Source organism: Haliotis rubra, unplaced genomic scaffold (genome assembly GCF_003918875.1).
Source record: "Haliotis rubra isolate DU_JTF1 unplaced genomic scaffold, ASM391887v1 Scf1152, whole genome shotgun sequence".
Classification (NCBI taxonomy): Eukaryota; Metazoa; Mollusca; class Gastropoda; order Lepetellida; family Haliotidae; genus Haliotis; species Haliotis rubra.
The window spans coordinates 166,172-181,513 of NW_025765062.1; the positions used below are offsets into that span (position 1 = coordinate 166,172).

Sequence of the window (15,342 nt, forward strand, 5' to 3'; positions counted from 1 at the left end):
CCTCGTGGGTTTCACATATAACATACCCGTGAAGATCCGGTTTAGTAGCGTTATTCAACAACCCATGCTTGTCGTAAGAGGGGACTAACGGGACCGGGTGCTCAGACTCGCTGACTAAGTCGACACATGTCATCGGTACCCAGTTGGGTAGATCGATGCCCATGATGTTGATTAGTGGATTATCTGGTCAAGACTCGGTTATTTACAAAAAAGCAGCCATATTGTTGAGTGTTGCGTTAACAACCAACAAACAAACACATAAAGCACATGCAACCCTCTTTGACGCCACTAAATCAGTCGAGTAGTTGGCGGCCTTCTTGATTGCATGTCCTTGTATGGTAATCTACCTTCAGTTGTTGCCGATCTATAGCCCATTTTTACATTGTATTGTCCAGAAATAATTTTCTACTTTTAAAGATATATGCTAGATAGTTTTAACTCAATCTGTGATAATCTAGTGGTTTTACTGTCCTTCGTTGACAGGGCTTTATATATTATATGTATGTATTATAAATTTAGAACTAGTTTTAGTTCACGATATGGCTGAAATATTGCCGATGTGACTTTAAATCTTAACTCACTCACTCACTTGATTGCATGTTGTATCCCAATTGCACTGATCAATGCTCACGATGTCAACCACTGGTTTGTCCAGGCTCTTTTGTTCACCGACAGCCATCATGTAATTAGAACAAGTGCAGCGTTAAACAACACCTCGCATACAACAAAGGGTGTGTTTTGGGTGCTTTCCTCCATTACATGGTATTTCAGTACTTCTGAAAACTTCGAAAACCCAACTGATTCACAATGCCGTAATGTCCACCCTGGACTAAAACTGAAGATTCCTGCCCGTCATCGTTTCTTTTCTTACAGTGGACAGATTCATGTGAAAGAGTTCCAAAACGATCAACCAACCTAGGCCGAGCCCACTGTTGCGACAGTCTGTGATCAATTGTGTGTTCAATCACTCTCGCCGCCGAGTAGAAAGCTACCACAGAAATACCCGCCTTACACACCCTCGTTATTTACACCGACGCCACAACAGCTGATGGCATGAAAAGCCGTTAGCTCTCGGACGTACAGATTAAACTGAGAAGGGAAGATCTTCTTTTCCAAGACCTTTAGTCCGTAATACAGAGAGAATCCTCTTCACTTAGACTAGGTAAATACCATCCGCCTCTTTATGCATACCCCCTAAATAGGAGGTGTTTGTTAAGCTTAACTTAGACCCACATTCTGTTTAAATGTTTAATACATAATATTTATAATCGCAAATGTTATGACACGGGTCTAGCAAGATATTTTGACATTGGGCAAACTAATATTTTGATGTCAGCGAGGAGAGGCGTTTAATAACCACCTATTGTGTAATGTAGAGATAGTTTCATGTGTCACCTAAATTCGTGTGTTTAAGGACACGGCTGAGTCTCTCAACATGGCAGGCCTCGAGGGCGGAGGACCTCGGACGGTGGTGTTGGTGTTGCTACTGTTGCTGTGCCAACTTACTTACACATTTGGAGCAGGTAGGTGTGACAATAGAGTCTATTATTTTTCTATCGTGACTTGTGTTACTTATTGAAATAACAACCAAACAAGGTTAGATTGTCAGCATAGATAGGATTTTTTTTGTGTGAGCGTATATTACCACTATTTAGAACCAGTAAACATTTCGCAATTTCTTACCTATCGACTATAGAATTATAAGAAAGTTCAAGAAGTCATGATGTGTCTGAGGGTTCGTTACCTTTTTAAAACTGTTTATTTATTTTTTCTTACAGTGGAAATGTTATGTTACTAAATTGCCAAGCGAAAATGGAAGTTTACAACCAGGTGTAATGGTGGCTAAAATGAAACAAGCTACAAATGATTGTTCGATCTGGTGTTAGGAAACTAGTATAACAGTTGTGTTTTAGAGCTAAGGTTTGCAGCGTTTCGGCGACTGTTGCCAGCCTTAAAATGTCAATAACGTTTATATATTTTAGGTTTTTAATCCATTTTGCAGGTGTACATGTGTACTTTTAATAGCCCGGAAAATCACAATCTCCAATTTAGTATTTGAATAGTTTACTCTGCCATACCCTGTTTTTCCTTCCTAGTCACACTAGAAAACAGTCGAATGATGGGCGATATACATGGCATTGAATGAACTTAATCCGATGATTATTGCGTTGTGACTGTGTCCTTATATATAGTGGCGATAGGGTGTTCGACCTCATTAAACCGGATCCTGAATCAGAACTGCAGAACAAATGGGAGCAGAAAAGTTATTTATTGGCGCTTGTTCTGTGAAGATTCGAAGATAGAAAAGTTCCAGAATTCTATACACGAAAAATATGGTGTATTTGAATTAGTTTACTCTATGCCATTCTCGATATTTTACCTTCTAGTCACACTTTATGACATCAATAATGACACAGCCGTATTATCCCAACCATACATGGTGGTAGATTTAGGTCCACACACATACCTTAGTACGAACTTAAGTGTGACCAATCCGGGGCTCCTTTCACGAAGCAACCTGTACTAAGGTTAACCTTAACTCCCATTCTTTAACATCGCACTAAGGTTACCTTAGTGACTTACGATCACCTTAGTGCTTTGTGAAAGGAGGCCCTGATCATTATGATCACTCACGCAGCTAGGACACTAACAAGAAGTATGTCAATCCCGCTACGTCCCAACTCAACACCTTAGTGATCATGCTTTGAAATGAAGTGTAGAGTTAACAGAATTTTTTAATTAAAATAATGCGGTAATGTATATGTCACACATGGTGTAACTTGTGGTAACAATAACAAATAACACATGATGATTGCTAAAGATTATATCTGTTTTTATTGGTCAGCGTTGTATGTACAAATTGTATACATCTACATTTAACACATGCCTGTCTGTGCGGTGTATATTTTGGACGTTCTTAGTAGCGGATGACCTTTGTGTATACAAATTATGTCGTACATGGCTCTAATTCCACGTTCGTAAATTTTGTATTCAATGCTGAGATTACGAACGATGATATTAAACTGCGCCCCTGTAGAAATTAGCGACATTTCCACTCGAATTTCAAGGATCGTTGTTTATGCATTAGTATCTAAGTTCCAGACAAGCTGTGTGGCGATATCTGGTCATAGTTATCGATAGGTTCTTTATCGGTACAATCCTGATTACATCAGCTAACGATTTTCTGTCCAGTGATGACATTAGGTACCTTGGTATTTAAAATGGTCCTCTTCAGTCAAGATATTCACGTCAGTTATACAACATAATCCAGACTCAAAATTCAGATACCAGTGAAAATGGATTTAGACAAGCGGAGTGACGATATCAGGTCAAAGTTGTCGATAGGGGCCCTATCAGTGTGATAAAATTACATTAATTTCAACTGACATATGGAGCTCACAAAATTCGAGATAACTCTTCGATAAATTGTGCAAAAGATAATATAAACGTTTTATCATATTTCATCGTCCAATAACTTGTAACATATTACTCCCTGCTCCTGGGTTTCACCCGTGAGGTAAACGTCTGGCACAGGCTTACCTTCCATATTATGTAGAACACTGCTGTTTTAGTTTGTTTATTTGTTTGTTGTTTAACGCCGCACTCATCAATATCCCAACTATATGGCAGCGGTCTGTAAATAATCGAGCCTTGATCAGACAATCCAGTGATCAACAGCATGAGCTGGGATACGATGACATGTGTCAACCAAGTCTGCGAGCCGGACCACACGATCCCGATAGTCGCCTCTTACGAAAAGAATACTGTTGAAAGAGGCATCCACTGTAACGTATTTTATTGTCTTTGAAAATGGAAAGTTGAAAATATTTTTGAGTTCACGTCAGTATATCAGGCAAACGTCTTTATGTGTAAAGAAACGGTGCTGTTACAACGAATTGGCAAAATAGATTTTTTTTATTTTGATAAGATAATTCATTTTTAAATAAGGTTTAAAGTAAAAATAGTAAGCATTTTGACCGGACAAAAGTACATTTGTGGTCGAGCTTGACCTGCATGTTTACCAAGGAGGCGGTGATATAAAAAGTTAAAGTATTGATGACGGTGAGATATCCTTATCCTACAGATTGACCTTATCCTATAACGGCCCTGTGCTGACTTTTACACCGGCTTTATCGCTGTGAATTACAGCCCGATCATCCAGGGTTTCGCGGTGAACGTGACACTGACGTTACCCGACGTTGACGTAAAAGTGTCCTCTTCTATGTTGCCTGCTATTATCCTCTAGCTTAATTGTGTATCAGTTTATCCGCCCACCTCAGTGTTGCTAGGCAATGTCTGTAAATCCTATCCTATTCACGTGTATAATCAGGAGGTTGGATATGTAGGGAGGCACAAAAGGGAACTTTTTCCACCCTTTGAAAGAGACTTTGTTCCGAATGTTGTATGGGTAACAACGGCATTGTGCGTGCTCGGCGTCATATCGGGACGTTTTTGTGCAGCTTTGGTATAATTAGACACAACATAAACTCTTAAAGGGGTGGAGACAAATTAAGTCTTTGTACTTGGAGGTTATTTGATATTAATATCGATACGTTATGTGACACAGGTCATGCGTGATTTTTAATATACTTTCCGTGGGCAATACGTCCTGTTGAATAGTACGTGGTTTATACATGTTACTGAAGAGCAATAAAAGTAGAAATCTATTTTTGTGTATAATATATAATAAACTTAAGACATGGTATACACTATGATGAGATTTTTAGTTTGAGCAGTGGCTATAGTTTGCACCACTCAATGGAGTTCATCATATGTTCTCGTCACGATATGGCTGAAATATTGCCGATGTGACGTTAAATATTAACTCACTCACTCACTCAATGGAGTTCACATGTACCGGATTGTGTTAATGTAATTGCAGGTAGTGTTTGCAAAGATCGTATCGAGTACATATTTGTGAGAATAATTGTACGCTAGTAATTGGTGTTCATGCCTAACAGGTAACTTTTGATTGTCATTTAAAAATATTGTCGAAAGCTTGTCATGCCATGCCAGTATTATTTAAATACTGTTTATCTCGGAAATGAACAATCTGATCCTGTAATTCCGACGCACAAAGCGAGTCTTTTGATGAGTAGTAGAGGTAATGATTGTCCTGGACCAAGTCCAACAAAAGCCTCTGCAAAGCCTTATTCCACAAATAAGGCTTTGGTCGGACCCTTAGCTCTTGCTACCATTACCCCTACTATGAAAAATTAGTAAAATGTCCCCGGCAGCCACAATTCCCCAAGGGAGAAATAGAAATGTATTGCGCTTCCTCCCAAGGGGAATTGTGTATCACATCACACAAAGTTGCGACGGTGGGATACGAACCCACATGTACAGCTTGCGCAGACTATACATAATGGGCCGCACCACTCAACCGACTGATCTACCGCGGACTTAGCTGAAGTAGGTCAGTTTAACGGGTATTGTATCACACACACCCACGCATCACGTGCTGTTGACAGGATCAATAGTCCTCTGTCTGGCCCATCAAGTAGTACAAGGTAGGTTCGTCTGATTTTATTTTCATTTTATCTATGTCCACGTGCCGCTATGTGGTTTAGGGACTGTGAGACAGACTACATTGCAGGGAGGACTAGGCTGTAGGGAAAATAATGTGGTTCAGGGACTGTGAGACAGACTACATTGCAGGGAGGACTAGACAGTAGGGAAAATAATGTGGTTCAGGGACTGTGAGACAGACTACATTGCAGGGAGGGCTAGGCAATAGGGAAAATAATGTGGTTTAGGGACTGTGAGACAGACTACATTGCAGGGAGGACTAGGCTGTAGGGACAATAATGTGGTTCAGGGACTGTGAGACAGACTACATTGCAGGGAGAGCTAGACAGTAGGGACAATAATGTGGTTCAGGGACTGTGAGACAGACTACATTGCAGGGAGGACTAGGCAATAGGGAAAATAATGTGGTTCAGGGACTGTGAGACAGACTACATTGCAGGGAGGACTAGGCTGTAGGGACAATTATGTGGTTCAGGGACTGTGAGACAGACTACATTGCAGGGAGGGCTAGGCAATAGGGAAAATAATGTGGTTCAGGGACTGTGAGACAGACTTCAATGCAGGGAGGGCTAGACAGTAGGGAAAATAATGTGGTTCAGGGACTGTGAGACAGACTACATTGCAGGGAGGGCTAGACAGTAGGGAAAATAATGTGGTTCAGGGACTGTGAGACAGACTACATTGCAGGGGGGACTAGACAGTAGGGAAATAATGTGGTTCAGAGACTGTGAGACAGACTAATCTGACCTGTTCTTTGCAGACTAAATTGAACAGTATGAATGATTTTATCACCTGTCAATGGAGTACAACAACACAATGACACAGTAGGGTGCGAGGGTGTGGCATTGTTACGTTATTCATTGTACGAGTCCCACTGTTGCGTGACGGACCACAGGCGGAATTATGACCAAGACGCTGGTCTGCACGCATGTGTGGACTGAATTGATCTCTCACAGCCAATAGAGTGTGAACCAGCCTGACCTCGACAGTGCTTCACACATGGGGGTGGTTCATATGTGTCGCATCCTTTTACTTCCTGGGTAGACAGTTATTGTCTGCATCGTTGATGTTCTGCATCGTTGATGTTCTGTATCGTTGCTCCTGCTACAGCGATTAGTTTCAAACTGAGAATCAACTAGCACTTCAACTACTACTACTACTACTACTACTACTACTACTACTACTACTACTACTACTACTACTGCTGGCACCCATGAAGGGCCACCTCCTCGTGGTTGGTGCTGGGTAACGCTAAGCGCCCTTCAACCCCCCGTTGTGGACCCGGGGGGATATTTGGTCCACCAACCCGTTTGCCGTGGGTTGCGCCCCTGTGTCGGTGGAGGAAGGGAGTCTGGTGGTTGAGGGCACTGGTTCCAGGAACAGTGTTCCTTTGCCCAACACACCACTTCGGCCCTAACTTCACCTAGACGGGAGGTAGAACTGGCCCGGTTCTATCAATCGGCTGGTCACGCCAAGCCCTGTGCATTGATTATATGTAATTGCACAAAATTTGATTTGGAATTGTTGAAATTTCGGTCTTGGCAGCCTTTGTTCCTTTACACTAATTTTGGAATATGTTTATCATGAACTTTGCCTAGAGTCGTATGCCCAGAAGGCGGTGGCTCATTGGCCAATCTGGTGGGATTTATCTTTTCAAGATTTTTTCTGCTTGAGTATACCCTCCTAGTATCCTTGGTGCCGTCTGCTGGAGATCCACAGACATGAGGCATCGTCCTTGTTGACACTCCATGGTGGGTGGGGAGCTAGGAGGACGAATCATATATATTTCTATCATGGCACCCCCACTCAAAAAACGCTCACACGAATCTGACGATTCGTTGTCTTCAGATGATGACGGTCAAGCAATCTCTAACAATCCGGATAATTGGCCTCGTTTTCTAGTTATGTGTGATCCCGACGGTGGCTCTTTAAAATTGAATCCCTTTGCTGTATCAAAGGGCATTGAAGGTTTGGCCGGAGACGTAAAGGAAATAAAAGTTGAGATCTGGTTCCTTGCTAATCGAGTGCAGGAAACAAATACAGTCAAATATTCTGCTCAAAACAACGTCTTTAGCAAATGTTCCTGTGGAGGTGTCCCCTCACAGGACGCTAAATAGCAGCAAGGGCATCGTCCGGGATACTGGACGTTGCCTTTCAGACATGAGCGAAATTGATATCATGACTGAACTGCACTCCCAAGGTGTAAGTCAGGTCAAACGCTTTACAGTCAAAAAGAATAACGAAGTTATCAAAACTAACACTTACCTATTTACATTTTGTTTGCCAGTTCACCCACAATCTCTGAAAGCAGGTTATTGCAACTTGAGGGTGGAGACTTTTATCCCCAACCCCTTAAGGTGTTACACTTGTCAGAAGTATGGTCACGGGGCCAAGTCTTGCAACAATCCAGCTGCATGTCATCGATGTGCGGGAACATGCGAGGACAGTAGTCTTTGTGACAAAACACCTGTTTGTGTCAACTGCGCGGGTTGCCATCCTTCTTCATCCAAGGAATGTCCTTCCTGGAAGTTGCAATCAAGAATTTCGCGAGTAAAGCATGAGCGAAACGTGTCATTCTTTGAAGCAAAACAGATTGTTCTTACACGAGAACAATCAGGTCCGAGTTATGCTGCCACTGTTTCTGCTTCTGTTCAGGCTTCTACATCAAAACATGTCTCATGTACTTCAGTTGGTTGCCAAACCGACTATACGTGGGCTAGGACTTCTGCCCCAACCTTGATAACTTCCGAAATTCAAGCGAGACCTCAAAAGGTGACTTCCAGTGTTCAAACCACACCTTCACAAACCATCATTCAGTCGAAGGCATCTTCTGAGAAAGACAAATCCTCATCTCAGAACCAACCATCTAAATCATCTGACACAAGTGCGAAAGCGACTGTGAAAAATCCATCCAAACCTAACTATGAAAACAAAAAGAGTCAAAGCAACAGACCCCGAAAGGGGTCAAATAACCAGGTCCAATTTTATAATAAGTTTGGATCCCTTGAGGACATGGATGTGTCCGACCATAGCCATAGTAGGACTCATAGCTTGTCACCCTCAAGGAAGGTAAGGGGTAGATCTCCTGTTCATCCACCGAAGAAATAATGTCCTCACCTATAATTCAATGGAATTGTAGAGGACTCCGGAATAATTTAAATGATTTACATCTATTAAACCAAGATTTTACACCTTCAGCGTTCTGCATCCAAGAAACGTATCTGAAACAAACAGATAACTTTGACTTCCGTCAGTTCAATGCATATCACTGTTTTTCTCCTCCGGGTGATAGAGCTTCTGGTGGATCATCCATCCTGGTGAGGAACACTGTGATCCATAGCCCAGTTCCACTTAAAACAAATCTTCAAGTGGTTGCAGTTCGACTTACATTACAGGTTGCTTTTACTTTATGCTCTTTGTACATTCCACCTTCATCGGCTGTACAACTAACCGATTTGCAAGCTCTTTATGATCAACTACCTAAACCCTGTATAATCATGGGTGATTTAAATGGCCACAACCCGCTCTGGGGTGGCACTCATACAAACACCAAAGGTAAATTACTTGAGGAATTTATTTCCAATAATGATTTATGCATTTATAATGACGGCTCAAATACGGAACATATTCAGCTCTTGATTTGTCTATTACTGACTCCAACCTATTGAGTGAATTCGAATGGTCAGTCCACGATGACCTCTGTGGAAGTGACCATTTCCCAACAATACTGAAACCTGTGAATCCATCTGATGTTCTTCCTTCATCAAGATGGAATTTTAAAAAGGCTAACTGGCCTTTATATGAAAATCTTTGTACTGACAAACTCAAACCTGAACTTTACAATGACATTCCTGATGCCATACAATGTTTTTCAGATGAACTAAATAACATAGCTGATGAGTGTATCCCAAAGTCCTCTGCAGTTCCTCACGTACGAAAACCATGGTTTACCAATGACTGCAAACAGGCTAGGAAGGCACGGAAGAAAGCCGAGCACTATTTCCGTCGCCATCCTATGGTCCACAATTTGGACAAATATAAAATTTTAAACGCCAAAGCACGACGTACTTTTAAGCAAAGTAAACGCCTATCTTGGCGAAATTATATATCAAAAATTTATTCTCGCACACCTATATCCAAGGTGTGGAATATGATCCAGAAAATCAAGGGTAAGGGCTCTAAGTCTAGCATTCACCATCTCAAAGATGGAAACGAATTACTTACTAATAAATCTGATATTGCTAATAAACTTGGTGAGACGTTGGCTAAACATTCTTCCTCATCTAATTATGTACCTGAATTCCAAAAATATCAAAAACAGCAAGAAAAGAAAGCTATTAATTTTAATTCAGATAATGGGGAAGACTACAATGAGACCTTTTCGATACATGAGCTACATACTGCTCTTGATCAGGCTCATGATACTGCTTCAGGGGCTGATAACATACATTATCAACTCCTGAAGCACTTACCTGAATCATGTTTAGAGACGCTCTTACACATTTTTGACGACATTTGGACATCTGGAAATTTTCCTTCGTCGTGGCGGGATGCTATTATTGTTCCCATACCTAAACCTGGACGGGATCATACAGATCCCTCAAATTATAGACCAATTTCACTCACTAGCTGCGTTTGCAAAACCATGGAACGCATGTTCAACAATCGACTTGTTTGGTACTTGGAAACCAATAACCTTATAACTGATATACAATGTGGTTTCCGTAAAAACCGTAGTACCATCGATCATTTAGTGCGTTTAGACTCTTTTGTAAAAAATGCCATAATTAATAAACAACATGCAGTGTCAATCTTTTTTGATTTAGAAAAAGCATATGACACTACATGGAAACATGGTATTTTAAGAGATTTACACGATTTTGGATTGAGAGGCCGTTTGCCTCAATTTATATCCAAGTTTTTAGCTGACAGGCAATTTCAAGTCCGAGTTGGTTCTACCCTGTCTGACCATTATAATCAGGGTGTCCCACAAGGCAGTATTTTGTCTGTCACACTTTTTAGCATCAAAATTAACAGTTTATCCAAGGTTTTAAATGATTCTATTGATGGATCACTTTTTGTGGATGATTTTAATATTTCTTGTCGTGGTAAGAATATGCATACTATTGAACGGCAACTGCAGCTGTGTTTAAATAAGATACATAAATGGTGTCTTGAAAACGGTTTTAAATTTTCCAAGTCAAAAACTAATTGTCTACACTTTTGTAGAAAATATAAGCCTCATAAAGACCCGGAACTATCTCTAAATGGCACTCCTATCAAAGTTGTGAAGGAGGCCAAGTTCTTGGGTATTATTTTTGACTCACACTTAACGTTTCTACCACATATTAAAGCACTTAAAACTAAATGCCTGAAGGCACTTGACTTGTTGAAAGTTGTTTCCAATTCTAAGTGGGGAGGGGATCAAGCTACCCTCCTCCACCTATATCGATCATTGGTCCGCTCGAAACTTGATTATGGCTCCATCGTATATGGTGGAGCCTGCAAAAGCAACCTAAAACTACTTGATTCTGTCCACCACCAAGGCCTAAGACTTTGTCTTGGGTCCTTTAGAACCTCTCCTATTGACAGTCTATATGTTGAAGCAGATGAGCCCTCTCTAACACAACGTCGTATCAAATTATCTTTACAATACATAACTAAACTATATTCTAGCGAGTCTAACCCTGCATTTAACTGTGTCTTTAATCCCCTCTACGAGGATTTATACAACAAAAAAACGTCTCTTGTTCCGCCTCTTGGGCACAGAATTAAGCCCTTCATTTCTGCTGCCGGCATTTAGCTGGAAAATATATCTCCTTCCCGTCTTCTTTCTTCTCCTCCTTGGCAACTAGTGAGGCCTGAAGTTGACCTAACTCTGACAAAGTTTAAGAAATCTGTAACTAATGAATTACAATATAAACAAGAATATAATCAATTAAAAAATAAATATAATACTCATAAATCCTTATTTACAGATGGGTCCAAGGATGGTGGCGCGGGGGCATGTGCCACTGTCATAGGATCCCGAACAATATCTTCTCGACTACCAAATAACAGCTCTATATTCACAGCAGAAGCAAACGCCATATTAACAGCTCTTAAATATATTAATAAAAACCGTAGATATAAACAATATATCATCTTTTTAGATTCTCTTTCGTGTCTTCAGGCTATTAAAAATCTTTCTTGCAAACATCCACTTTTATTAGAAATTCTTGAATTGTACAATGAACTTGCTACTGGCCAATGCGACATCGTCTTTTGTTGGTTACCCAGCCACGTTGGCATTTCTGGGAACACGATGGCTGATATTGCTGCTAAGGCAGCCCTCAACAAATCAGTGACACCACTTCTTATCCCATATTCAGATTATAAAGCCAGCATTAGAACATACATCCGCGATCTAATGCAAAAAGAAGTGGGACACCCAAGTAGGTATTAATAAATTACATGCAATAAAACCGTACATTGGTTACACTTACTTGGGTTGTCAGTCCAGATTTGAAGAGGTCATTATGCGACGATGTCGCATTGGCCACACCAGATATACTCATGAATATTTATTGAAAGGCGAAGATCCTCCGTTTTGTATCCCTTGTGATGAAAGGATCACAGTCAAGCATGTCTTGCTTGACTGTATTGAATATTCCATCACAAGGGATATCTATTTCAAATCCAAAACTCTGAAGGATCTTTTTAATAATGTCAGTTCTCATTTAATTCTTGCATTTTTAAAAAAATTAGATTTGTTGAGTGATTTGTAAATAGATATATATTTTATTATTGGTAGTTTAGATTAGCAACTGAGATTGTTAGTGGCTGTATCCTCAAAGGGGGGTTGAAGTATTGTAAAATTATTGTCCTCCTGAGAGGGTACGTAAGTCCCAAAACATTTAGTCAATCTAAGTGTACCTGCTTTTTAATCGTAGAATAAGTGTGTTTTTAATTTATGGCTAGATTTCTCTTCTGTCGCCAATGGCTGAAGGGATGGTGTAAATCCAACTAGGGTCGGTGCAGGTAGCAAAAGTAATGTAAGTCCCCATGGTTCCTAGTATGGTGATCTACCTTCAGTTGTTGGCGATCTATAGCCCATTTTTACATTGTATTGTCTTCTTTAATTGGAATATTTTAGCTTTGTTCGCTAGTTTTATATTGATATCTGTGATTGTCTAGTATTTTTACTGTCCTTCGTCGGCAGGTTTTTATAATAACTATATATATATTCTATTACAATGTCAAATGTTCTCGTCACGATATGGCTGAAATATTGCCGATGTGACGTTAAATAATAACTCACTCACTCACTCACTACTACTGCTACTACTACTACTACTGCTGCTGCTGCTACTACTACTGCTGCTACAACTACTACTACTACTACCCGACCGCGTCATACCAAAAGACGTTAAAATATGGTACTTGTTGGTCCCTGCCTGGCGCTCGGCATTAATGGGTACAACAAGGACAGGTCGGCTCGGAGACAGTATAATGTGTCTGAGTTGGGTATTCATGCTTCGCTGCGGCGTGGTATCTCAGTGGGCTAGCACTTTAAAACCAGCTTCAGTCTGGGCTAGTACAAGCAGCCGCACATACACATACACACGCATGCACGTCGTCATATGAGCGAAATATTCTCAAGCACGACGTTAAACCCAATTCCACCACCACCACTACTACTACTACTACTACTGCTGCTGCTGCTGCTGCTGCTGCTACTACTACTACTACTACTACTACTACTACGACTACTACTACTACTACTACTACTACTACTACGACTACTGCTGCTGCTGCTACTATTACTACTGCTGCTGCTGCTCCTTCTCGTCACGATATGGCTGAAATATTGCCGATGTGACGTTAAATAATAACTCACTCACTCACTCACTACTACTGCTACTACTACTACTACTACTGCTGCTGCTGCTACTACTACTACTACTACTACTACGACTACTGCTGCTGCTGCTACTATTACTACTGCTGCTGCTGCTCCTTCTCGTCACTCACTCACTACTACTGCTACTACTACTACTACTGCTGCTGCTGCTACTACTACTACTACTACTACGACGACTACTGCTGCTGCTGCTACTACTACTGCTGCTGCTGCTCCTTCTCGTCACGATATGGCTGAAATATTGCCGATGTGACTACTACTACTACTGCTGCTGCTGCTGCTGCTGCTGCTACTACTACTACTACAGACAGTATAATGTGTCTGAGTGGGGTATTCATGCTTCGCTGCGGCGTGGTATCTCAGTGGGCTAGCACTTTAAAACCAGCTTCAGTCTGGGCTAGTACAAGCAGCCGCACATACACATACACACGCATGCACGTCGTCATATGAGCGAAATATTCTCAAGCACGACGTTAAACCCAATTCCACCACCACCACTACTACTACTACTACTGCTGCTGCTGCTGCTGCTGCTACTACTACTACTACTACTACTACTACTACTACTACTACTACTACGACTACTGCTGCTGCTGCTACTATTACTACTGCTGCTGCTGCTCCTTCTCGTCACGATATGGCTGAAATATTGCTGATGTGACGTTAAATAATAACTCACTCACTCACTCACTACTACTGCTACTACTACTACTACTGCTGCTGCTGCTACTACTACTACTACTACTACGACTACTGCTGCTGCTGCTACTATTACTACTGCTGCTGCTGCTCCTTCTCGTCACTCACTCACTCACTACTACTGCTACTACTACTACTACTGCTGCTGCTGCTACTACTACTACTACTACTACTACTACGACTACTGCTGCTGCTGCTACTATTACTACTGCTGCTGCTGCTCCTTCTCGTCACGATATGGCTGAAATATTGCCGATGTGACTACTACTACTACTACTACTACTGCTGCTGCTGCTGCTGCTGCTGCTACTACTACTACTACTACTACTACTACGACTACTGCTGCTGCTGCTACTATTACTACTGCTGCTGCTGCTCCTTCTACTACTACTATTACTACGACTACTACTGCCACTGGGGCGGTGGGGTAGCCTGGTGGTTAAAGCGTTCGCTTGTCACGCCGAAGACCCGGGTTCGATTCCGCACATGGGTACAATGTGTGAAGCTCATTTCTGGTGTCCCCCGCCGTGATATTGCTGGAATATTGCTAAAAGCGGCGTAAAGCCAAACTCACTCACTCATTCACTCACTACTGCCACTACTATTGGGATATTGAAAGAATCAGCTGAAATGAAGATTCAGTAGACAGGCTGTCACCAGTTATTTTCATATCGTCGATATGAAAAAGAGATGATTATAGTTCATTAGATACGTGAGAGAACGTGTTATGGTACACATGTTTTAAGGGGGGTAAGTTAGGGCTCAGCTCACCTTTGTGTAACATATGTAACATTCTTATATTTTCCAACACAGGCGCCGCCACAACATTTGACAACATAGCAACTGATGGCAGTACTCGCGTCAGTATTGCTGAAAACACCGGAACAGGGGCCTCAGTGTTCGGTATCCTAGCAACTGACCCGGAAGCAGACGCCCTGACCTTTACACTGACCACTACGTCAGTGCCCTTTACACTTGTGGGTCAACAGCTGCAAGTAGGCGGGGCCTTGGATTATGAAACAACAACCTTTTATCTACTGACTGTGACGTAAGTTCAGTTGGGCTTTTTTACATGTGTAATTGCAGTCTTAGACAATATACATGCTTTTAAAATGTGTACACACTCTTTAACAGAAAATACTTGAGGATAGTTTAGTCAACCAATGGAGACAGGGACGGTGGGTTTGCCTAGTGGTTAAACGTTCGCTCTT

The 15,342-nt window shown here is 41.4% G+C and overlaps 1 protein-coding gene across 1 annotated transcript in view; it reads left to right on the top strand.

Moving 5' to 3' along the window:
* The first annotated feature begins 1,435 nt into the window (after positions 1–1,435).
* The window catches only part of LOC124255331 (protocadherin Fat 4-like), a 37,220-nt gene continuing 23,313 nt past the window's right edge, over positions 1,436–15,342 (top strand). The window contains exons 1-2 of the mRNA XM_046689225.1: positions 1,436–1,523; positions 14,945–15,126. Coding sequence (XP_046545181.1) covers positions 1,436–1,523; positions 14,945–15,126 — 270 coding nt within the window. The remainder of the gene's footprint in view (positions 1,524–14,944; positions 15,127–15,342) is intronic.